The 26,794-nt window shown below is 41.3% G+C and overlaps 1 protein-coding gene and 1 long non-coding RNA gene across 18 annotated transcripts in view; one reads left to right on the forward strand and one right to left on the reverse strand.

Annotated features, from left to right (window-relative positions):
• The window catches only part of MAGI2 (membrane associated guanylate kinase, WW and PDZ domain containing 2), a 598,965-nt gene that overhangs the window by 510,128 nt on the left and 62,043 nt on the right, over positions 1 to 26,794 (forward strand). For 12 of the 17 annotated variants that reach the window (XM_081927615.1, XM_081927614.1, XM_081927613.1 and 9 more), the window contains 4 exons: positions 29 to 218; positions 15,931 to 16,022; positions 19,728 to 19,920; positions 21,467 to 21,553. In XM_081927615.1, the coding sequence (XP_081783741.1) occupies positions 29 to 218; positions 15,931 to 16,022; positions 19,728 to 19,920; positions 21,467 to 21,553 (562 nt within the window). Of the gene's footprint in view, positions 1 to 28; positions 219 to 10,763; positions 10,806 to 15,930; positions 16,023 to 19,727; positions 19,921 to 21,466; positions 21,554 to 26,794 lie in introns of all 17 variants that reach the window. The other 5 variants (XM_081927624.1, XM_081927611.1, XM_081927616.1 and 2 more) reach the window with 4 other exon arrangements.
• The window catches only part of LOC309379087, a 74,589-nt gene that overhangs the window by 5,103 nt on the left and 42,692 nt on the right, over positions 1 to 26,794 (reverse strand). The window lies entirely within an intron of this gene.

Below are 26,794 nucleotides of genomic sequence, written 5' to 3' on the forward strand. Positions count from 1 at the left end.
GTTTTCTGCTGTCTGTTATTTATTATAGATGATGGAACGATGGGAGAATCAAGGCAGTCCACAGACAAGTTTATCTGCTCCAGCTATCCCACAGAACATCCCCTTTCCGCCTGCCCTTCACAGGAGTTCTTTTCCTGATTCAACAGAGGCCTTTGACCCAAGGAAACCTGACCCATATGAGCTGTATGAGAAATCACGAGCTATTTATGAAAGTAGGCGTAAGTGACAAATATGGTCCCCCTCCGCAGAGCACTCGGAAACTTTAAACATTGCCTTATACACGTTCCAAAGCTGGCACAGTGGCACCGCTTGCCATAACTCAAAGCAAACCGAATAATAAAGCCAATTAGTGTAGATGTTACAAAAAAAACAAACCACTGCCACGAGTGCCTTCATACATTTATCCTAAATTTGCCTCCATTTGAGAGTGTGTTCCATCTATTTCTCTACTGATTAATTGCAATATAAATAGATGGGAGCTTTGCAAAAGCCATAACTGCTTTTGGTTGGTGCCTGTAATCATTTGCTTGCGTGTAAATTGGCATTTTGTTTAGGTTACCTGCTCTGACTCTCCCGCCCAATAATGCAGAACAATGAATGTCAAGTTATTTTTACAATGCAACCTTTGTTATAGTTCACAATGAAAGTGCTTGAAAACTTACATCTATTTTCCCTGGTGTATTTGCAGTCCTCTCAGAACGCTGTATTGAAAATAAGACCTGCACGTTTTTATGGATATTATAAAGTGTCTTCCGGCATCTTACAGTAGGGTGTCATATTTATAGCTGCTGGTCTTCCAGGACCAAATTAGATGAAACAATGTCTGAGTCAGGATGAAAGAAATGAGCAAATGAGGAAGTTCTTGTGGATTGAGGAGCTTTGTGGGTGCAAAAGAGAGGCCCATGCATGCAAAGAGCTTTCTGCTAGAATAGGAAGTCATATTCTCACTCCTTTATGTGTGTGTGTGAGAGAGAGACAGGCAGAGTGTTATTTGGACATAGTGCTAAACTGTGGCTTAGTGTTATGCCTGAATGTACTCATAGTCTTGTTCATACTTAAGGCTCCTGGTGTTTGCCTCCTATGAGGAAGCGCACAGCTTCCTCAGACACTGCATTACACAACACTACACTACTGTACGGGACACGGGTGGCGCTGTGGGTTAAACCACAGAGCCTAGGACTTGCCGATCAGAAGGTCGGCGGTTCGAATCCCTGCAATGGGGTGAGCTCCCGTTGCTCAGTCCCTGCTCCTGCTAACCTATCTGTTTGCAAGTAGATAATAGGTACCGCTCCAGCAGGAAGGTAAACGGTGTTTTCGTGCACTGCTCTGGTTCGCCAGAAGCGGCTTAGTCATGCTGGCCACATGACCCGGAAGCTGTATACCAGCTCCCTCGGCCAGTAAAGCGAGATGAGCGCCGCAACCCCAGAGTCGGCCATGACTGGACCTAATGGTCAGGGGTCCCTTTACCTTTATACTACTGTACAAGAGATTCTCCCAACATTACAGTAAATACATTAGCTGTAATCTTTGTGGGCTTCAGCCATGGTGTTTCTCAGAATTACCTTCATTTGGGCCTGTTTACAAATGTGGACCAAGAAACCTGGAATGGAATTAGTAATGACCCTATTCAAACCCATTTTTGGAAAACAAGCTTGGATTGATTTTTTACTTGCCTTTTCCCCTTGGTACATCTATTGCTTTAGTGGCAGAATGTGGATGTGGTGCTGAAAGGTTATTCCCCAGCGAACTCCCTTCTGGGAATGGTTGTCAGAAGGAGTGACGGGAGGACCTGTAATTAGCAAGCACTTTTTGAAACTCAGCATCTTTGCTTAAAAGATACTTGACTTGATCTATCACTTTAAAGACAGGGCAGTCCTTTTCCCAATAATTGCTCCCCATATGGGAGTCGCTCAACAGTAAATGAAATATTTTCACAGAGTCTTGCACTTGTTATTCAGCAGGGAGGCTCTTGAATAAAACTACTATAGACAGTGTCGAAAAGTGCAGAGTAAAGATTAACTTCTATCTGGTTAATAAAAAAAAGGCTTGAGAGATAAAGAAGAATTAAAGAAGGCATCAGTCAGTAGAAGAGATTATAACATGGGTAGGTCCAGCCCAATCACCTTCTAAATCTGGCCCACGGATGGTCCGGGAATCAGCGTGTCTTTACATGAGTAGAATGTGCCCTTTTATTTAAAATGTATCTCTGGGTTATTTGTAGGGCATAGCCCCCCCCAAAAAAATATAGTCCTGTCCCCCACAAGTTCTGATGGACAGTGGACCGGCCCCCTGCTGAAGAGGTTTGCTGACCCCTGGATTATAATCTTCAGCCTGGGACAAAGAATATATTTTCAGAGGATTACCTGATATCAAGTAATTTGTAAGGGTCATATTTAATTCATATTTTGGCCTAAATGTCATTCCAAACCTTCAAGTTAAGCAAAAGTTAAAGTTAAGTAAGTTTTGAACCTTGTAGCCTATATTAAAAACTGTTACAGTGGATCCCAAATGTTCCTGTATACCTGAAAGAACATCTGCACCCCCATCGTTTAGCCCGGAAACTGAGGCCCAGTTCCGAGGGTCTTTTGGTGGTTTCCTCAATGAGAGAAGTGAAATTACAGGGAACCAGGCAGAGGGCCTTCTCAATAGTGGCCACCGCCCTGTGGAACGCCCTCCCAGCAGATGTCAAACAGATAAGCAACTACACAAATTTCTGAAGACATCTGAAGGCAGCCTGGTATCAGGAAGTTTTCAATGTTTGATGTTTGCTGCATTTTTATTATATTGGAAGCCATACAGAGTGTCTGGGGCAAATCAGTTTGACATCTGATAGCAGGGCTTTCTACTGGGTGGGCACCACTGGTTCCCTGTAAGTTCAGTTCTTGCAGTGAGGGAACTGCCAGAAGACTTTTGGAACTGGACCTCTGTGTCCAGGGATGGAGATGCTCCTTCAGGTCTACAGTACCAAAGCCATTTAGGGCTTTAAAGGCCAGTACCAACACTTTGGTGAGCTTACAGAGGCTGCTCACCAATATAATTTTGCTTCATCTGGAAATGAAACAACCTTAACCTCTTACGTTAAAATTTATGCAATTCACACACCTGAATTCTTGTCAGTCTGCTCATAACACTAACGTGACTGTTTGGGTGGATTGAGATTCATTTTAGGAATGAGTAGCAAATTCTCTCTGGAGACCATTGACCCTCCTTATAGTGTTGGACTCCAACTCCCATCAGCCACAGCCAGCGTGGTCAGGGATAGTGGGAGTTGTAGTCCAGCAACATCTGGAGGGCCACAGATTCCCCACTATGGCCGTAGATGGTTTTGAAGCAAACTGTTTAGCACAAAAAAATCAAAATGTTGTGTGTTATTGTGCTCATGTCCTGCTTACAGGCTCCCCATAGGCATCTAGTTAGCCCCTGAGAGAACAAAATGCTGGACTAGATGGACCGTGGATCTGATCAAGCAGGGCTTTATGTTCTTGAATAATAAAGGAAGCCTTAAGAACAAACACAAACATTGCAGAAAGCCTTAATCAAGGGTTCCATTGGCCAAGCAACCCTTAAGACTACACCACCATATGCCCTTCTTCACATTGCTACAATGCATTGTTTCGATTTCTTGTGGCTGCGTTATATTGTCTTAATATATTAACTAGATTGCCTGTTTTATTGGGTGTAATTAGCTTCCTGAGCAAGACAATACAGAAAAGTGCCCTGGGAACATTCAACATCAATTTGAAACCCCAACCGGTCTGTGGTATGCTGCAGCAATTAGACTGGCAGGGGATCTGCAGAATAATTAGCCCAATATGTTGCATAACATCTTACGCCAGCAAAATTTCCACTTTGGATGGGAGCACCCTTTTCTCATGCAACTCTCTTATGCAAAGTTTCAAAACAGCCTTCTGCTAGCAGAAAGGGCTTTGCACCAGCAGAAGGGCAACAATTGGGTGCAGTCTGATTTTAGTGATTCTCTTGAAATGTGCACCTGAGCTCGAGTGAATGCACTGAGGCTTTTTCATTCCTTTTCTCAACTTCATTTTCCTTTTAGGGTGCAATCCAAGGTGCTCTTTATACTGAGGAGATGGGAGGGTCATTATAAGGCTTGCTGCATTACTTCCTTGAATGTTGGCCAATGGAAATTTCCTCTCACCCATATAGTCCTGTGGAAGAATGTTATAAGTTCAGCAGCCCATGGTCATCGTTAGCATAATTTTTTATGCTGATATTGCTTAGATTCCAAGACCTTTTTCCAGTGAGAGCAGGACATGCATCTTTCTAGTGAAATGAGCTGTATTGCTTGCTAAACTAAGGGAAATTCTAGAGGTGATATTAAATGAGAAAAAGAGGGTTTGGGGGAGAGTGGTTTTATTTTTCATTCGGTTTTGCATAAAACGTGCTTGAGATGCTACACCAGTCCTCCCTTCCTTCCCTCAGTTATTTTTCTGCTTTGAAAATTGGCTGCTGGATTTAAAGTGAGAGTTTCCCTGAAGCTTTCTATATTAAGACATCAATCATGCACCGAAGTATAAAGTTGTCAGAAATCCACAGAAAATTCTGAAGTACACAATGGAATATCCTTTGTGTTTTCCATAACACAAAACCATTAGGCAGCTTTGTGTTTCTGAGGTTACGGTGCTTGTGAGGTTACAATTTGTGTTTAATGTATGTATATACAAATACATATACACAATCAGAAGCACTTCAAATTGCAATCCAAGGCTGATGGGTGACATGCAAGTGCCATTAAACAGGAAAACAAGATGCTGCTGAAACTTAAAATGTGAACCATGAGAAATTCAGCTTTAACTAAACACACACACACACACACAAATATCACTCTAACAGCATAACCCTACATATGTCTACTCAGAAGTAAGTCCCACTGAGTTCAATAGCAATTATTCCCAGGTTAGTTGGTATAGGTATACAGCCTAAAATGCTGATTATTGCAAATCTTTGTAATGCTTGTTAGTGTGATGAAAGAGGCTACAAATATTCCTGAACTTCTGGGTATTATAAAAACCCAGTCAGAGAGAGTTTCTTACTTTGTAGTGTTGATTAGTATACACAAGGTTGCAAAAGATGTAAGACCCATTTCAAGTTTACTTGAAAGAGATCTCCTATACGCAGATTTCCCTAGTACGAAAAAGGACAGAATTAATAACCCTAAACATTTACAGCCTGAGATTTATTAATAGCTTTTTCTGTAAATGACTTGCTCCTGCATTTTAATGCATACTTCATATTTTCTGCCTTCGGATATAAAGCTGCAGGAGATAATTTGAGAATTAGTTAAGTATATATGCAATCAGGAAGATTGGCTGAAGAGCATCTGTAGTATATCTCTTTGAAGGAGAGTGTTAAATAAAGGAGAATGTTAAGTCATTACAGTGCTCCCTAAGCCCATTCTAGCCAGAAGGATGGGCAGGACAACTTATGAGTTAGCAAGCAGAGTTATTCTATACATGTAAGCCCCACTGAGTTCAATGAGACTTACTCCAAGGTAAGTGTGCATAGATTCCCTATGCACATTTACCTGTGCACTTCATAGAAGTGTCAGTGTCTGTGGAGGCACAAGGTGGTGGCAGAATTTACTGTGGCTGCCTAGCCTGTGGTTCAAAAGTCACCTGGCACCCACTACACTCATTATTAGCTACAGTTGAAATATAAGAAGTGTGAAATCCCTGCTTTGTCCCCTTCGTGGCATTTCTAAGAACCTAGGACCAGATCAGAACCTCTGTAGGAATATATGGGGGGGGGGTTGTTTTTGCCCTTATTGTGGAAGCTACACTCTCCTTCCGATCCCCATGGAGGAAGCAGCTACATGGTTTCCCATTGTATTGTCTGCTTCATAACAATCAAATTAGCACATATCATATGTATTTTGTCTGGTATGCTGTAGGCAATTTGTGTGCAATATAATTAACAAGTTGCCCTTTACATATATCTCAAGGTGATTTACAAACATACCATTAAAAACAGCTAAAACAGTTTTTAAAATGGTCCAAAACACAAAGATTTATTTTTACAAGAGGGTGATGAGAGGGTGATGACAAAGAAGTTAGAGCTTTGATTAAAAATAAGGTTTAGAAGATGTTCAGACTGCAAATGGGCAATATTCTCAGTTTAGTAAACTTGCCAAATTCTTCCCTCCTCATCTCTGTAGCTGCAATTTTGCATAGTTACACACACTTCCTGGTTTCAGCAAGCCCTACCGAAACCCTGCCATGAATGGAGAAGAATGTTACTATGGAATAGTTTTCCCCCGTTGACAAGAGGAGGAATCAGAACTCTGTTTCCAAATTTAGTATTTCGCACATTACTGTTTCCAGTGGACTAAATATAGGCTCTGGTCCCTCAACTGCATGTTAGAGTGGCCACAAACTCTTTCTTGGCTGTGAGTGTCAAGTAGAGCACCCATGTTATGTAACTTTTCACTGGCAGAATAACCATTATTTGCTTGGTGGGGGGGCATCCTGTGAGCTACTATGGCAACTTTTCAATCTGTGTATATCCGCCTCCCACCCACCTCCCCAAAATGACATGCTAAAAACTAATGTTTAGAGCGGCCTTTTTTGTCAGCCATTCAGTAAAATTGCCTTCATTCTGGGGGGAAATGTAACTAGAGCTTCTTCCTGCCCACTTTTTCAAAGCACATTTAGATGTTGGATAATACAAAACATATTGTATATTTCTCAAACTATTCTGAGGAAAATATAGGCTAGGGAACTTGTGGCAATCAGTCCCATTTGGCATGGCCAACAGTCAGGGACAGTTGTGATCCAGAAACCTTCAGTCCCACATCCCTGCTGTAAAGTATCTTCAAGGATCATAAGCTATCGGTCCCATTTCCTGCATGCATACACACAAAATACGTATTTACACTTCTTTCTCCAGATCTAGGAGATGTGATAGTTCATACATTTTGTGAATTTGAAATAAGAATTAACCCTCCTGGCATCACAGAGAATATGCATCAAATGGAGAGGAAAATGTAAGCAGCAAAGATTAAACTTTCCCCCGTGCGGCTCATCTTGGCAGAAAGAGTTACTCGTCATGGCAAAATGTTTTTGTTGGTTATAGAAGCTGACAATGTATCCAAAAGCATTTCCAGATGAGATTATGAAAATATCAGCATTAGAGAAAGTGCTGTGGATGAGAAGTGGTTTTGATTGCTGGCTGGCAAGGCGGCCCCAGAGGAGTTACGCTAATAGAAAGTGTCAGCTCTGCGACTGATGGCTGTATTAAAGACGTAGCAATCAGCTTCTCTTCAACCCGGCACACATTTACAAAAAGTTGCACAAGTTACATTTGCAGTTAGACAATTAGAAGGCTTTTATCTGAGAAGCGATGCAATGGGAATTTCACCGTGTAACTGAAGGAATGAAACATAAACCAGCCATCATAATTTATTATCTTCTAAAAGTACAGTCCTACAGCTGCAGGTCCCACTGTGTTCAATGTAGCATTCATAGGAGTGAATCCTCACGGTGTATGTCTGTGTAGAAGTGTACCTAGGATGACAGTATCCTGTGGCAAAGATTGGACTGATACTGGAAAGAAGGGGAAGGCATGAGAGTTCCTTCCTATGGATCAGAAGAGGCTCACCCGATAGGAGGGAGAGGAACAAAGCAGCAGGGAGGTCAAAGTAATGCAATGCCACTGCCAAGACACTATAATAAATAATATAAAAAACTAGTGCTGTGTCTCCACCCCACTGGGAAGCTGCTTCTACTCTGGATGTAGAATCCATTGATTGCCTTCTCTAGTCTTGATATGTCATCCCTACAGTGCATCAGCTCCATTTCTGAATGGTGGTTTGAACTTTCATGTGATCTGGCCTCTGATAGTTTTCTCATACTAGCAAGAACCTTCATTTCAGCACTTGTTGTGCTGGATCTAATAATATCATGTGGCCTGATTTCGTTATTTTTTTTAAATAAAGAAATAATATAGGGAGTTGTTGTTGTTTTCCAAAAAGGCTGAGCAGAATAGACCAACTCTGTAACAACTATTCAGTCATTTCCCTCCCAGATTTCATATTCTGTTTGTTTACAAAATATGCATATCAGGCAATAATCAATATACCGTATTTTTTGCTCTATAAGACTCACTTTTTCCCTCCTAAAAAGTAAGGGGAAATGTGTGTGCGTCTTATGGAGCGAAAGCAGGCTGCGCAGCTATCCCAGAAGCCAGAACAACAAGAGGGATTGCTGCTTTCGCTGCACAGCGATCCCTCTTGCTGTTCTGGCTTCTGAAATTCAGAATATTTTTTTCTTGTTTTCCTCCCCTAAAAACTAGGTGCGTCTTATGGTCTGGTGCGTCTTATAGAGCGAAAAATACGGTAATAAGAAATGTTTTTCTCGGGGGGGGGGATGGCAGCCAGAGATTTCTAGTTTAAATAGTAATTATTCAAACATTGCATTGTAGAACCACAACACTAGATATATTCCTTTCCATGGAAACAAAGCTGGAATGAATAATTTTATTGAAATATATATTGTCACACACAAGTAATTATTTTGAATACCTAACATGATCTACTGGAGGATTATTATTCACCAAACTAATTGATTTTGGGGGGGGGGATAGAAAAGAGGTATATGTAATTTCACTGAAGCTGAAACTGCAGAAAATCCCCAGATATGTAGCCACTGATTTATCCAAAATCTATGATAGTTCCCAGCATATATGCTACACACCAATTCTAGATTGGGAACAGAAAGGCAAATAAATACACAAATTACAGACAACCTCACTTGGGGCAGGACAGGACATCATTATGATCATGAAGCCATACATTGCCGTTCAATCAGCCTACTCAAATTATGCCCATCTAATTTTGGACAAATGTTAAAAGTTGCTTTCTTGGAAGAGGGATCAACTGTACAATAACTCTGGAACTAGCTCTGTGAGCGGAATAGGGGTATATAGTTCCCAGGATACTTTGGGGGAAGCCATGGCTGTTTGAAGAGGTATGATACTGCTTTAAATGTAGAGTGAAGATGGAGCATCAGTGAGTCTTGCCCCCACCCACTCACTCCACTGATGGTTAAGAGCAGTTCTAGAAACAGGGTTGTGCTGCATACATCAGTATTCCAGCAGTTTAAGTACTATAGCTTCCCCCAGAGCATGCCGGGAATTGTAGTATGCTGAGGTTGCCGGGGGTTCTCTGTCTAAAATCCCTAGCTTCCTGACAGAAGCACCATTTCCAGGTTTCCTTGGTGAGAGTGAAGACCAGACTTGACCAGTTTAAGAGCCAAGCTGGAAGACATCACTGAGTTTTTTAAAAAAATAAAAAAATAGCTGGGGGAGGGGCAATTTTCATCAGGAGTACAGTACACAAAGGGAAGATTTAACATTACCCTTCCCAGATTATATCATTGAAAATCACCCCCAAAGCAAGTAAAGCATTTTTTAACAAAACTAATAGGGGGCATTTCAGCCACCGATGAAAGGGTTAAACTGTTCCTCTGTGCATAGCAGTCCTGATGAAAATATCTTTCTACTCCACATGTCGATATCATCTTCATCATCATTTTATTTCTATGCCAACAATTAAAACAATGTTCAAGGTGGCTTAAAATATGTCTGCTATTTTAATAATAATAATAATAATAATAATCCCTAACGTTCTTCCATTCAGCATCATGACTAGTTTTGCCCTGAATCTGCAGTGTAAATCCAGGCTTGGTCAAACTGAAAACCCAAGAGAAATTGATCTATCTCTTCCACACTAGGCTAGATGTGGCCCCTCAGCAACAGTTGCTTGAGCATTTGGAGATTTGTCCAGACTTGAACTGAGGGCTGTCACATATGAGATTCAGAAGTATTAAAGTGTCTGTGTTCATATGTTTTGGTTGTGCTGTAACTGTGCTAGCCAGAGTGCCTCCATTTCTGCACATAGCTCTTGCTTGTTCCTGGCTTTTGTTCCTCTTAACCCAGACGAGATCCCCACATATGTATGGGCAACCACAGAGACTGTGTTTATGTTCAGAAGGACAAGTCTATACTTGCCTGTTCTGTTACTCAATCATCCAGAGATCAGGCTGTGCCCTGGGGCAGCTAATAACCAAGTTTTCCTGTAAATTTATAGTCAGTTCTATTTGTCAGGGTTTGGAGGGGTCTTTGGTGTTCAGTCTTCCATCACAGCTGGAAAAAATGAAATCCATGCTGTGCATCTCTGCAGAAGAGGTAGAAAAGAGCATGAATTTCTAATTCCTGCCATCTGCTTTTGTGACCAAGCAAGCTATAAACTGCCTGCACATTGTGAAACCTAATGAACATAGACACAACTTTGTACTTTTTATTTGCCTGACTAAAATAAAAGGAGTAGATGTGTATACGGTTGCATTGTAAATCTTATCAATGTCCCAAAATACCCTTTGACATATACATTGAGCAGGGTGAGCTTGTTTCATTTGACGTATTTAACTTAATGCTGAAGGCTGTCATTTGAAAAGAAAGTGTGGTATTTATTTATTTTTATTTCTTTATTTACCAACTGCATGTTGATAACAAGCAACTAACATATCATTGAATTGAAGTTACTTCTTAATTTGCTCTGTTTTCAACGAATGTATCTATACAGATGTGCTTCAGCTAAAACCAGACACAATACCGTGAGAAAAGTCTGTTCAAAGATTAAATAAATAAAAAGCATTTGCTATTTCATACTGAAGCAGAAAAAGCAGAACTGCATTTTTACATGTCTAGACCAATTTATTTCACCTTTAATTCCACATTTTCCTATTCAGAGCAAGTGCCGCCCAGGACTGGTTTTCGAATGGATTCCTCTGGCAAGTATTTCTCTGCCTTCATTGTGCTAACATAACTATAGTCCATTGCATGTCCTTATGACTGTGCTTCTTTTAATCATGGCTCAGGAGTCGGCTAAATCATGAGTGCCTAATCACCATTCTGCATTGTTTTTCTCCTTTAAAAGGACAAAGACTTTTCATCTAATAAATACCCATTATGGGAAGGAGCAAGTGTTCCTTAAAAAAATAAATCTCAAAACATATATGTGGAAACATGTAACCATGTTTAAGATCATTAGATTAATAAGCTTAATAACATATCAAAGTCCAGAGGATTCGTGTTCACATTAATTGTCATTTAGGCTTTCACAATAATATAGGCTGTCCTGCCTACAGTAATGGTGGGATAGAGGGAGAGGCGGATCCTGTTCTATAACTGTCAACTTGTAGAGAGCTAGTGTGGTGTTGTGGTTAAGAGTGGTGGACTCGTAATCTGGGGAACCGGGTTCGCGTCTCCGTTCCTCCACATGCAGCTGCTGGGTGACCTTGGGCTAGTCACACTTCTCTGAAGTCTCTCAGCCCCACTCACCTCGCAGCGTGTTTGTTGTGGGGGAGGAAAGGAAAGGAGAATGTTAGCCATTTTGAGACTCCTCCGGGTAGTGACAAAGCGGGATATCAAATCCAAACTCCTCCTCTTCTTGTATGTAATTTTTTTTAATTATTTCTTTTAAAAGTAGCCCTTCACTTCTATGCCATAATGGTATCAGTAGCAGATGGCAGGGCAGGGCATCACTTCTCACCTGACCTCCAGTTAGTCAGGTCACTGCAGCTTACCAGGACAGAGAGTGGGAAGGGCAAGGCAGCAAGGTTGGTGGGGTGCACATGCATCAGCAGAGCCAATCCAGTGCTCCTGCGGGTGCATTTGCACTGCACCAACCTGGCCTCTCTCTCTCCCCCTCCCAGTAAGCAGCAGCAATGCAAATGACCAGAGTTCAAGTAAGCACCAGTGTGCGCTGGTGGGCTTGGTATTATGACGAAATACATGGGCATATGGATAAGTCCACAGAACAACACAACCCCCTGACAAACCGAAAGGGTGAAGTGGTGCTGTCTCTATGCCTGGCTCTGCTTGGCTCCTTTGGGCTCCACCAGCAGAAGCTGAAAGCATGGGAAGTGAAAGCTATAACTACCAGCAGGAAACTCTCAAAACGTGATGCTTCTGAGATACAGTGGGAAGCAGGAAGGATGGAGTTGTCCTGGCCAAGGATCTGCTGTGTCCTAAGTTGGTTCAGCAACCAGCAGTGCGCACAAACCAATGGTCACCCCTAGCTTGTGTGTGCAGCAGGTCTGCTGGGTGAAGTCGTGGCTCCCTTTGTCATCTTCAAAGAATGCATACAAGGGAGGGCAGTATGTTGTTGTGGTAATGAAGGCTACTGCTCTTTTTTCATCAAGCAGTACTAGTGATATATTTAACCGCTGGGCCTCCCTGCTGGAAAGAGGGGCATTTCTTGAATTTCTGCACGCTATGGAACTGTTAGTGGAAGGCTCATGAGGCCTGCCCAAAGTTCACAAACTTAACCTAAGCCTCCAGGTTTGCCTCCCCAGTATTTTTAATTCTCCCACTTTTCTACAGTGTTTGCTTGAAATATACTTGGAGTTGAGAGTGGATTTCATTCTCTTTATTCAGCTCATAGTGTTGAGGAGGAATGAAAGTTCCCCCCAAATATCTGCTTTATATACATTATTTACACAATGGGCTGCACGTGACTGGCTAATTCCGGGATTCTGCTGTAAGCCAATCAGGTTGTGGATTCACTTCCACCTGGAGCTGGATTGGGTGGCTCCTATGGACCAATCATAGTGCTGCATTGTTCTAGGACCAATCAGACTGCTGCATTTTGGATCCTATTCAATTCAGTACATAACATTGCTCTTTAGTTGAGTAAAAACATTGGATTGGATGCAAAGGTTCCCTTTCTCTAAAGGAAGAAGCTTCCTCTAGTGGATTCAATTCATTGCATTTCCAAAAATATTTGCATTGGAATTCTACTTCTCCCTCCTTGACATTTTGTCTCTCAGGCAAAGATAAAGGGAAAAGTCTCCTCTTGTTGCCACTTCCTATTATTTAAAGTTGGTGACCAGTGGGCTGTTTGCTTTACAAAGCGCAGTCTCTGCCTAGAGGGCTTATTGTGCTCGGATGTTTTGGTTTCCGGGAAAACTGAATAAACATGGGACCATTCCTTTTCATGAAGCTCTCTATTTTCATTACAATGCAGACAAGATTCAAGTACAGAAATATATAATACAGCTTTGCTAGCTTAAGCCAGTGTGAAAGGTTAATCCCCCGAAACATTTGTGAGACCTCCATTCATAAAATACAACCTTCTACATTTATCCACAATAAATTCTTAAGAAGCGTATGGTGAAAAATTCAGCTTGGAAAATGGTAGAGTATGCATATCCACGGCCCATATTGGATCCTGCTGTTATTTGTCCCCCCCCCCCCAAGGCCAATCACTTCGATTTTTAATTATTACTAAATGACCCAGTATTTATTTTGCTGAAACATATTTCTGAGTAGCTTCAAAATGTTCCTTTGGGGACATTCCATAGCAAATCAATGAACATGGGTTGAATTATTAATAGTTATGGATTTTACTATACATGTTGACTTTTTAAAAGAATTTTAAAATTATTTTCTTTGGGGCATATTCTGACCATGTCCAACCTGCTACGCTACAATAGTTTCATATAGGAATTGCTAATAGTCAGGTAAAAGAGCCCTACTAACACAAATGTCCCAAGAATAATTCTGCTAGTTCCAAAGGGTAAGGATGGTCTTTAAAAAAAAAAAAATCACATTTCACTATTGTGTGGGGAGTGGAATGTATAGAGAGCTGCCAATCACTGCTGTTTAGAAAAAGGGAAGTTTTTCATTCCTGGAACAACCTCCTTCCTCTAGACCAGGGTGGTCCAACGTGCTGCCGTCCCAAAGCCAGGCAACCAATGTGCTGGGCTTCCTCGTGCCCAAAGCCTCATATTTAGCACTTTCTCAGCTATGGGAAGGAGATGGGATAGCCTCACACCTCCCCCAAAGCCCGACACCTCGCTTAGCAGTACAGGGGCTGGTGGGGTTATACAATTTTGGGCTTGCTCCACCCCCACCCCCCAATACAGAGAGAGAGTTGTTGTCGTTGTTTAGTCGTGTCCGACTCTTCATGACCCCCTGGACCAGAGCAGTATTGCCATTCAAAAGAAAAACATTCAACCATTGTTGTCATGTTCCCTTTCCCTTATTTATGAGAGCGACAATCCTCACCCTTTCCATTATCTATAAAATAATGCTATTTTGAGTTGATTTCTTCACATACTGGATAATGTTCAAGCAACACAAAGATATACCTGGAGAAACATATGTCACAATTATTTGCAACTTGTTTACCCCCCCCCCATTAAATGCTATAGAGTTTCATATTTATTTCTGCAAAGCTGTATTTTGCCAACTACACTGTAGTATTTTTGTTGTCGTGTCCAACTCTTCATGACCCCATGGACCAGAGCATGCCAGGCACTCCTGTCTTCCACTGCCTCCTGCCGTTTGGTCAAACTAATGTTAGTAGCTTCGAGAACACTGTCCAACCATCTTGTCCTCTGTCGTCCCCTTCTCCTTATGCCCTCCATCTTTCCCAACATCAGGGTCTTTTCCAGGGAGTCTTCTCTTCTCATGAGGTGGCCAAAGTCTTGGAGCCTCAGCTTCACGATCTGTCCTTCCAGTGAGCACTCAGGGCTGATTTCCTTCAGAATGGATAGGTTTGTTCTTCTTGCAGACACACACACACAGAGAGAGAGAGAGAGTAGTCCTAAATCCCTGTTATCTTCATTACACATAAAACTATTCACACTTTAGAACATTTCAAATGCATTTCAGGTAACCCTACAATAATCTAGGTTCAAAGTAAACATGACAGTGGCAGGTCTGTCTCAGTCCAGATTATTATTATTATTATTATTATTATTATTATTATTATTACAATGTATATACTACGCTTCATCACAGGGTGGTACTGCAGTCACAGAAAAAGCTGGCTGCTCCAGCGAGGAGTTGCTCCACCCTTCTTCTGCCCACACCTTCCTTCCCTGATAGGGGAGCTTCAGAGCACACAACATATTAGCCTATTTTGCTATTAAAAATCAGAACTCCTCTCCTGCTCTATATGTTATATGGGCAGATCCAGGTTTAAACCTATATAACTGTCAACATCACAGCTAATCTGTCCCTCAGCCTCAGTTTTTACAGGTGGTGCTAATGACAGTGATCATGAACCTTCAGAGCAGGGGTTCTTCAAAACTGGTATTTTAAATGACGGGGCTCAAAGTTTTTGCAGCAGGTTTCTCATGCTACAAAATCTCCCTGGTTTTAAACAATGCATTTCCATCAAAGAACAAATGACAAGATGAAATTGGTTTGTGGAGTTCACTGCCGCAGGCTGGCTTGCTCAGATGCCTTTCAAAGAGGAACCGACCAATCAAGGAGAGTTAGTCAATGGCTACTTGTCATGAGGACTCTATGCAGATTCCATGTTTGGCGTTCCTTTGGGGAGAACTCCAAACACTTCCTGCTTTTGGGCCTCCCAAAGGCATCTGGCAGGCAACTGCATGAAGCAGGATCCTGAACTAGATGGACCACTGCTGTGATCTAGCAAAACTTCTTGTATGTTCTTAAGGCATTCCTTATGGTGGGAAAATAGTGGGAAAGGAGCGGCAGGAAGTCATATGTGCATGATTAAAAATGTTTACACCACTCCTCAGACATCAGGGTAAACCCACTTATTTCTAAATAGAGAATTTCTCATTGGAAGGAGGAAAATGCTATGTGCCTCTTACAAATACTCTTATTCATATTCAGAATGCAGAGCAGTTTATGTGTAGCAGTCAATTTCCCTTCATTCAGAGTTACCTTGTGGCATTTGATTTGATAGTTCCATCTTCAAGTACCTGTGTTTTCTTCCTGTCCCTATTCAACACACTCTGTCTTGTTTCTGTTTGCATCGGCTCTGGTGGGACTGTCATGTATCATTTAATGATCTAAACACTGGGCAGCTCTTTTTTTGTAGAAAGAAACTCAAAACATTTTACACCTAAATGACATCTTATCTTATACCAGGTCCAGATTACAAGGAGTTGGATGTTCATCTTCGGAGAATGGAATCTGGATTTGGCTTCAGAATTCTTGGAGGAGATGAACCTGGACAGCCCGTGAGTTGTTTCTTTTGACTTTCTACTCTATAGCTTCAGCATCTTCGCTATCTGTCAGAAAAATATCACTTTGTATAATGGTCATATTGGAAGGGCACTGTTTCTTGTTCAGACATTGAAAAAGACAGGACTCTCAAGCTATAAGCATCTCCATCTAAAATCTGTCATTGTGAATCAGTCTGTATTAAGTTACCAGGAGTATATTCTCCAGCCTTTTACACAGTTCATTTTTCTGTGACATCTTTCAATTACTGACTTACATGACACAATTGGCTTCCGCAGATGGTCAGGGCCTTGCTTTTACAACAGCAAAATAACATTCAAACTTAGTAGGAACAAACGAATGTCATGCTTTGAGAGACACAGCACTGAGAAACGTTTGCTGGATAAATACAGTAATTTTGAGATTTGAAACTGCCCACTGTTTATATTGCACATTCTTGAGAAAATGTAACAGACATCCTGAAATGAGACATATTGCCTTCTGAAGTACACACAGTAGTGACTTCCATTAGTCATATACTGAAAGATTGCGGTATCAAAATAGAAACGTTCCCATGATAGTTCTCCTCAGCCATGACAAGCTTAAGGACTTGTGACTTTTAGTACATCACGCATAGAAAAAGAAGTAGTAATCATTTTATTTTACATATTTTGGATGTATTTTTAGCCCTTCAGCATTCCAGTGTACAATAAAGAATCTTAGAATACAGCTTTAAATATTATTGAATGCAGATAGAATAGGAAACGAACATTTTTTGTGCCCTTTGGATTTTGTATTTATTTGTACTAGCCAAAATAGACCTCAAAAATCTTTCCCTCCCCCCTGCCTTCTATGGTGAGATGCACAAGCTGTCTCAGCATATAACATTTGTACAACTGACCGTGGAGGAATGACATTGTGGTCATAGAATGCAATGGCATGCTACAATGGCAAGTATATCTATGACAATTTACCTGTCTTCTGACATCATAGCATTTTGAATGTGCAGACATCACTGATGGCTGGTGTTATGGGACAAAACACACAACACTGAGATGTCCAGATATGGGCCAGTTGCTTTCCATACGTAGAAGTTTTATATAGCAGAATTATGAAGTGGCTACAGGAAAGGGGGGTTTCTGTCTGGTGCTTGTAGAATTGGTCTGTGGTTATTTTTAGTGCTTAAAATTCTTTTGTATATTTTGTATTGTTGTGTTGCTGTTTTAATGCCTTTGTATATTTTGCAATGCAATGCGACTTCTTTGGTGTTGTTAAGTCAGTAGATGCATAATAAATGAAATTATAATAATCATCATTATCCAAAAAAAAGACGGCGGCAGATCCAATTTTGTCTAGAAGTCAGAGATCGAGGTTGTAATGTCCCTGCTACATTGCCTTGCCCTTGCCCATAAAACCACAGTGCATTCTAGCCAGTTTTGCAACCATAAAATTGCTGAAGACCAGAAATAAAAATAAAAATGTTGGAGTTATATGAGGGTTATATAGCAATCAAACATGTTAGTGCTAATGTTAGAATCAGAATGTTGGAAGCTATTTACACTGTCCTATTCTCAAGGGACATGATTCATGACAAGTGCGTTGGTAAATGCTGGATTCACAGGACACTTTTACACAAAATGGGGTAATGGTGCGCTCTCTCTCTCTCTCTCTCTCTCTCACACACACACACACACACAAATTTACCATATAAGGCCTAGCTGAAAAGATACCTTGATAATCTAAGCAATACATAATTCAATGGAAGTTAATAAGAATTTGCCAGAAGTGTTGTAGCCAAACTCTTGGGTTTGGATTGTGCTGTTATTCTGTTTACAAACCAAAATATAAAATTAGATTTTGATCAATCCCAGATTTATTGAATCAAGGCACTCCAGAGAAAGCAGGAGGGTGGGACGTTCAGGCACAAGTCTCTTAATTGGTCTAATAAACAACATCTGCCCTGGCCCTTGGTGAATTTATGATAATATTTCTTTTTGGCATGTTTGTTATAATGATGTCTGAATGCTGGCATGTGGCTGTAATTGCATAGATTCAGTATGATTTTAAGAGGAAGCCATAAAATCCAATATTGCAATTGGAGACAGAGAATGGTTGCATGATTTGGAAACACACAAAGTTTTGCTCTAGCACATGAAAGAAAAGAAAAGAAATGTGAAAACTGGCTCGGACACAACTTTATTCCAACCAGCTGCTTAACTTTTCAATCAAAGAAGGCCTGAGAGATGCTGAAGAAGCTTTTTATTTCTCTTTTTTTTTAATCTTTATCGTTTTCAAAAAATGAGTATTGAATTTTTCAGCATGGGGTGGAGGAATTAAATCTGTTGGTTGTTTGTTGCTTTTCTGTGGTGATTGCCTTAGGGTGCACAACTGAACTGAAGCCACCTTTTCATAAAGAAACCTTTGAAGGATGGAGATATATAAAATTTTCAGCTAGTTTTAAGTTAGCATCTGATCCCAAATGGCTGCGCTAGTACATTTCCCCATGATGAAGCTTAATGTTGCTGCAGCATTCTGGTTCTCCTCAGGCTAAACACCTATTGACTAATATATTTGCTAATGGCTGTTTCACCCATGCATGTACCTCTTTCAGTGCCTTATCATTAGATGTCTTCACTTAATGACTGAATCCACTGGCTCATATTATTCATATTATTCATAGTCTACGTTGCAGTGTCTTTCTAGAAGTAACTGATCATGTTGCACATGATGGCTCTCAAAACTAAGGACCTTACTAGTATATTTTCCCTTTCATGCAAACACACAAGTTGTGTGTGCACGGTGCAAGTGTGAAAATATAGCAACTTCCATGATGCTGTAATGTTAAGTTCCTGTAATAAAATGGCAGAGGTTGCTATGGTTTGACTGCTTAGATTCCCAGCTCACATGTTATATGGTTCATTCAAGCCTGAATGAGAAGAAGAGCCTGAATGTATTGTGCAAATTAGCTCTAAAATACCAAAGGATTTCAAAGCAGTTTTCAAAACGTTCATTTCCCCTCTACAGGGACCAGCCACTTCTTTGATAGCACAAATCCCCAATCAACATTGTACAACAAGAAATCTATTATCGCATTAAAATGCCAAGAGATGTGCAAAGTGGACAGGATCAAGCCACTGTAATAGTCTTATCACAGAGTCTGTTCAATAGGTTTTGCAGTGACCCACCAACTCCTTATTAAACCACATCACTGAAGAATGTTATTTATCTAAGGGACAGGGGAGACAGGGTTTAGAAAGTCTAATCTTTAGATGTTATGTATTAACCCTCTTTAACAGCCAAACACATAGCCTCGCCCTGAAACTTTTGTGCCTGCAGTGTCCTTAATGATTCTAATTTTTGTAATTTCATGATCTCTCTCTCTCTCACACCCACACTCACACAAACAGGAGTATATTTTCTAAGAAGAAAGTGAGCCAGCGCTGTAAAATATTCATTGCTGTTTGGGTTATTAATCTCATTACTCCTTTAGGAAAAAGTGTAACATTAATTACTACTAATTGCTACAGTATTTGGAAAGGATTTGGGGGCATTTCTCATAGGCTTATCTGAGTGCTGGCATTTTGGCAGCAGTATCTTGGACAGCACTCTGCAACAGAGAAAAGTTTTGTCTATGCATCACCAGAAAGTATTGGAGATTTCTTTGCTGCCTTGCCCTTTGGATTTATGCTTGTAACACTCCTCCCCCTCCCCCCATTACTTAGATTTTAATTGGAGCAGTAATTGCCATGGGCTCAGCCGACAGAGATGGCCGCCTACATCCTGGTGATGAGTTGGTCTTCGTCGATGGAATTCCAGTGGCTGGCAAAACTCACCGATATGTGATTGACCTCATGCATAATGCAGCTCGGAATGGGGAAGTGAATCTAACTGTGAGAAGAAAGGTGCTACCTACAGGTATGTTCAACAGAAGGGAAACCAAATATTGCTAAGAATTGGGATGCAACTAAGGAAAAATCATACATAAAATGTTCGGGAGGGGGGGCATTAATATTCAGAGAGATGTTGCTTTTAAAAGAAAACAGATAAAATGTTTGTTTTTCAGCTTTCCCTTACAATGTTCCTGACACAAATGCTAAAGTATTTTGGTTATTTTACAGAGACTAGGAAAGTACAACTGACATAGAACTGTACTAGTCATGAGTCACCCTGTCCATATTCCTTTTTCTATTGGCTCTATGTTCTTCCCACCATCACCTCACATGCCGTCCTCCTGCTAAGTCAATTGTCCTGTTAACAGCCATTGTGTGACCAACAGACTGCAGGCAAATGAAATAAGCGTCAAGATTGTTAGGTCCCCGGGGCCGGAAGTGATTTCATGAGTTTTCAGCTCATTCCCATTCATTAGGAGCACAATGTAAAAGCCTTTTAGCACAAACCAAACAGCGGCAGGTAGAAATAGGGCAGCTGCCTTGTCTCTTTTAACCAGTCGGCATTATACTAAAATCTAAACCATAGATACAGAATTAGACATTTAAGGAGTCATCAAAGTGGTTTTGTTTTTCTAGATATAGATAACCCAAAGACGAGGCCTTAACTCACAGTTTTCATCTGGAGTGTATTTCTATGAGTCTATTCACTTCTTTGCAATGTTGCCGTATGTGGATTTGTGTCTGACATCTCAAAGCCTACTGCCTGTGGGCCATTTCAGACACAACACAGAAACAAATACTACCGTGAACAGGGAGCTGAAGACAATCCTGATAAGAATACCAATAGGTTCCTTGTGTTTTCAAAAGCTGGTTTGACACATTCACATTTTACATTTTTAGGTGTACACTTAGAAAAAGGTACAGTGGTGCCCCGCAAGACGAATGCCTCGCAAGACGGAAAACTCGCTAGATGAAAGAGTTTTCCGCTTTGGAGGTGCTTCGCAAAACGAATTTCCTATGGGCTTGCTTCGCAAGACGAAAATGTCTTGCGAGTTCCTGTGAGGTTTTTTTCCCTCCCCCCCCTTTTTCTAAGCCGCTAAGCCCCTTATCCGCTAAGCCGATAAGCCGCTAAAAGCTGCTAAAAGCCGCTAATAGCGCTAATCCGTCAATGGGCTTGCTTCGCAAGACGAAAAAACCGCTAGACGAAGAGACTCGCAGAACGGCTTCTTTTTGTCTTGCGAGGCCCCACTGTAATGTGTGAAGAGGAAGCCATATCTAGGATACATTTGTCACAAGTGCACTGAACTGAGCAATTGTAATAAGCAGATATGACTTTAAACCCCTTTCTGTCTACTCCTTCCCATTCAGTAAAGAACTCATTCTACCCTGCTTACCTTGCTAGCTTTGCCTTCCATTCCTACACATTGTAGCTGATCAAAACCTCATATTTCCAACCCCATCTCATTCTTCACAGTGTCATCTTCTTCTTTGGCACAGTCCTATGTCCCATTGTTAGCCGTATTGCAGTCATTCCAGTAAGGAGACTGATGTTCTTCTGTTGACCATTATAGACTCCTGGAGTCAGAAAAATTCTCTCCAGCCTGGTGCAACGCCCCCTAGCAGCTCCCCAAACCTTAGGAAAATGGCCAATAGCCAAGGTAACACACAGCACCTGATGATTAATTCCTTGAGGAAATTAATTATGCTTCTGCTTGTGCGGGTGACCATTTTTATTTGTTGCTGGTCCTTGCTGCTAACTGCATGCCTGGAACTTTCAGTTGAAGGAACTTCTTCTGGTCTGGAACTTGTAGCTGAATATTCTTTTTGGTGGCAAATATCAATCACGTATTGAGTAACAGGAACCTGTCTTCAGAAAAACAATTTGAATAGGCTATTAGCAAACCTCCAGGATGCTAGAGAGAGACAGTCAGCAAAAATCCTCCCCTAAAGCTATGGAGGGGTGGTGAAAGGATTTTGTGTGGGGGCGAACCTTGGAAAGGGATCTTTAACTTACAACTAAATGAGGTGGAGAAGTTTATTTTATTTATTATCTTACAGTACAGTGGTGCCCTGCAAGACAAATGCCTCGCAAAACGAAAAACACGCAAGACGAAAGGGTTTTTCGGTTTTTGCGTCGCTTCGCTAGACGAATTTCCCTATGGGCTTGCTTCGCAAGATGAAATGTCTTGAGAGTACTTGCGAGTTTTTTTCCTTTTTCTTAAAGCCACTAAGCTGCTAATAGCCGTGCTTCGCAAGACGAAAAAAATGCAAGACGAAGAGACTCGCGGAACGGATTAATTTCGTCTTGCGAGGCACCACTGTATATTTCGTTTCATTTCAATTTAGTTATTTATTTATTGTTTCATTTTGTGTGGGATTGTATGGGGAAAGTAGGCAATAAGGAAAAGAACCCCCGGCCATCAAAGTAAATGATATTCATGCACATTCCCCCCAAAGTACTGGAAGTTCTTCCGGCCTAACTTTGTGGAAGACAAAGTCAGGGTGTTATGCCCAAAGTTTGATATGAAGAGTCAGGTTGTTGACAGCCTTTATAACAGAATATTAGGACCAGTGGTTTTTTTCTGGGGGGACACAGGGGTACACATACCCCTAAACATGTTGCGAATCTAAGTTTGACCTCCTTGAGGGGCAGTATTTCAATATGAGTAGAAAAATGAGAGCACCCCTAAACTTTTTTTTTAGAAAAAAAAGCACTGATTAGGACAAAACTAAGAGAGAAACCTGACAGTCACACTGCATGCCATCATTACCAGAGTGCCCATGACGCTCCAAGCAGATGGACCCACACATGCACAGACCCACACACCCCTTTCTAGCACTCTGCTATTTTTAGTTTGTGCTTCAGCCATTCCCTCCTGGGTGGCTCAGGTTTGTGGGCTGAAACCACCATTGCCACACAGCTCTGTCATAGTATCATTATAGCACAAAACGTCAGTCCATTTCTCTAATTGACTGTGCGCACTGGAATGTAGTATCCACTCACTAAGTTCATACAACAAAGCGGGGGCACTTGGTAAGCTCCAGCTTGAGAATGTGAGCAAGCATATCATGGAGGTGATGGGTTTGAGAGCCATGTCCCCAATGCAGAGCTGCTATTAGGAAAGATAAGCAAAGTCTCTTCCATAATCTTCACTGCCCCCCACCCCCCAAAAAACTAAAACAGGCCTGAGGAAGCACTCTTGAAAGATCAAAAACCTAGTTGGAGGGAAGACAGCTAGTGCTTCATGGCTGGGTAAAAGCTTTCCCCAAATCTTGGAAGTACGTTCGAAGCTCTTGAGAATGAATACAGCATAGAATAATTGCAAGAATGGGAGGACTCTATTAAAGTCCAGTTATGAAAGAACCACACAGGGGAAAAACTATGTTTGGGCTTGTTCATTCCGAGAGCATTTAATAGTCGGGTCTGCATCTTAGATTTAAAGAGCCATAATACCTTCAGAACTTTAAAAAAATGAGGAAGAGAAATGCCAGGTATTGAAACCTGATCAGGAAAGAGTGACATTCCAATGTACAGGAGGACTAAAATGCTAGTCTTTGTGGAGAGCATATCCAATCTTTAACTCTCCCTCCCATGGACAGATTTTTCAGAATAGATGGATATCCAACAGCAATATAAAATCTGCTCTACCTGGTTTATCATTCTTTCCTGTACTTAATGGGAATCTGTTACATTCATTTATAGCTGAGGCAGCACTCGGTAATTCTGTGGGGTAAGATAATTTTCTTTCTGTTTCACCCGCAGTGACATAAACCGTATTCAGGCTTCTAAAACATGACAGCCAGAAAATGAGATCTTTCTTGTCACTGACTATGGCATTTAGCTGCAGGTCTGGTTCAATAACTTTGGGAGATTTTCAATCGGCATAATGATTGTTTGTTTTTCTTTCGTCTCCCTTGCGCTAATCACTTTGTTTCAAAGTTGTACAAGGACAGCTAGAGGACATGCTTACCTGCCTGAGAAAAGAGAGACTTATCCTTGATTCAGAGAAACTTGATTTTGCACTTTGAGGATTTTGCTTGATATATGTGTGGCAGAGAGAAAGCTAATCAGCAATTTTGTAATATGCATCTTTATCAGTTGGAGGAGGGGAAAAACAGATTTGATTTTATCTGAAATTAAAACATTCCAAATATGGACCCATTACAGTGGTACCTCGCAAGACGAATGCCTCGTAAGACGAAAAACTCGCAAGACGAAAGAGTTTTTCGTTTTTTGAGTTGCTTCGCAAGACGAATTTCCCTATGGGCTTGCTTCGCAAGACGAAAACGTCTTGCAAGTTTGTTTCCTTTTTCAATGCATTCCTATGGGAATCCGTGCTTCGCAAGACGAAAAATTCGCAAGACGAAAAAATTTGCAGAACGAATTAATTTCGTCTTGCGAGGTACCACTGTATCTGTTTTATGAGTGGAATCCAGCTTCTGGCTGCAATCCTATACACACTTTCCTGGGAATAAGCCTCACTGAATTCATGTGAATTCATGCATAGGGTATGAAAAGCATCATATTATTTAATCCAGGGGTCACCAACCTTTTTGGTCCAGTGGACAGAATTTTGAGAAAAAGTCAAAAAGGTCAAGGGGGGGGTGGCATCACACCCTACAAGCAAGAGAGGCACCCCTGGCATCATTATGCTTACCAGGAGGTGTCAGCCGTGTCCTGCTGCTGCTGTTTGTAGAGATCACACAATATTGATTTTACACACAGAGAGAGATACTATTGCTGTCTAATAGCCACAGGGAACATCTATCAGTACCAGGGAAGACATACAAGATAGCTATGCCACACTCACTCTCATTTCACCTAAATTTATTTTGCCCCATAACTTATTTTCTAGGAGGGCTAGAGGAATACTTTTTAAAAAAAGAAAAAGCTCAGCATCTGGAACACCTGCCCAGCAGTGTCAATCAGTCTTCATAGGTGCTGGGTTGACAACCTCTGGTTTAATCACTAGTTGTGCTAGAATTATCAAGAGTTTTTCATGTCCATTCTGTTCTTGTTGAAGAGAGACAATAACATTTTTGTCCAGCTTTCTTCTAAGACTGCATTGTCAACTTCACTTATTCAAAGCTAGCAGGATGAGGCACAAGGGAGGCTATGGCAGGCACAGGCAACCTCAGCCCTCCAGATGTTTTGGGACTACAACTCCCATCATCCCTAGCTAACAAGACCAGTGGTCAGGGATGATGGGAGGTGTAGTCCCAAAACATCTGGGGGATCGAGTTTGCCTATGCCTGCTCTATGGCTTCCTGATTGCTTACCTGGATGAGGACGGGTACAGGGTGCCCTCCAGATTCAGCCCCAGGGAGCATGGCCAATGGTCAGGAACAACTGGTGGGTATTATGTTGGCCCATATAAGAATGCTTTATAGAACTGACCAGGGAGGAGAGAGGATCATAGTCTAAAACTTTTCTGTGGCTGGCTCTGAGTGTTCATAGTGAACCATCCTCTCTCGCTGGTACCATTTTCATTTTAGCACCTGGAATGGGTTACGCTGCAGTGTGTTCAGTAGCTCTTACTGTATTATTAATCTTCAATAATTAATCTTTCATACTGCATTACGGTGTGGTACGCTGGTTTGACATCAACTGATAGGAAGTGCCTACAGAGGGTGATGAATACAGCACAAGATATTATGGGCTGTCCCGTGAATCCGCTGGTTGAAATAGCAGAAGAATGTTGCCTCAGGAGAGTGAGGAAAATTCTCAGGGATGATTCACACCCTGGCTGGCACTTTCTTGATCACCTGCCCTCAGGCAGAAGATATAGAAGCAGGATTAGTCGCACCAACAGGGTAAAGAACAGCTTCTATCCGTGGGCTGTTAGGCTGCTGAATGAAAAGATAACAACAGGGCAACTGACTTTCGGGTGTGGTGGGTGTGCGTCAGTAAACGGGGGCAATTAAGACTAAGAGAGCTGAGTAGGGGGTGTTCCTGTAAGCTCACTGTATACAAGTTGTTCAAGTATTTCAACATTTCAATAAAGGATCTGCCAGAGAAATAGAGCTGTGTTTTGTCCAAACTTCACATTTTATTTTTTTACTTTTTGCTGACCACCAAATATATAAATACAATACGACTTCTATCCTTCTGCGTCCTCTGCATTTGTATGTATATAAAGTATATGGAGTATCATAGAATTGTAGAGCTGGAAGGGGTCCTGAGGATCATCTAGTCTAACCCCTTGAAAGGCAGGAATATGCAGCTGCCCCATATGGGGATCGAACCTGGGCCCTTGGTGTTATCAGCCCCGTGCTCTTAACCAGTTGAGAGAAGGCTGGTCCACGATGTAAGTGAAGCTAAGGATTCGAGTTCTGTGTACAAGGACAGGTTTTCTTTTTGTAAGACAACCTGTATTTGATAACAGGTTCTTATTTGGGATTAATCTTCCCTGAATTAATCCCTCTAGTCCACAAACATCTTTTGAATAGGCTGTTCTCTTTTTAAAAGGGAAGTCAAGCAGTTAATCCCCATTACTCTGTTGGTTGCCTGCTTAAATTTTTCTAGTTTGAAGGCAAATACCTTAATATTGAATTAAATGTTGAATTAGACATACTTAATAGACATAGATAGATAAAGAAATGTCTCATTCATTTCCTTGGAATTCAACACCCATTATTAGTAATGATATAATTTTATAGAGCAGTATTAATGCGCTATCGGTGTACAGCGTGTGCACAACATAAGCAACCCACTCCCACAGAATATAGTTTTAGTCTCTCACTGAGGGGAACTGCTCTCACTGCTGTGTGTAGCAGCAGTTGTGGAATTGCTTACACAATTCAGATTATTACTCAATTTCCATAGTTTCCAGTCAATGCTCTGATGGTACCTGGATTCTGAGCTTCAGGTGGATTCTTAGAGCAGCTTAAAGTAAAAG

The sequence above is a fragment of the Podarcis melisellensis genome, assembly GCF_964234715.1.
Source record: "Podarcis melisellensis genome assembly, chromosome: 10".
In the NCBI taxonomy this organism is placed as follows: Eukaryota; Metazoa; Chordata; class Lepidosauria; order Squamata; family Lacertidae; genus Podarcis; species Podarcis melisellensis.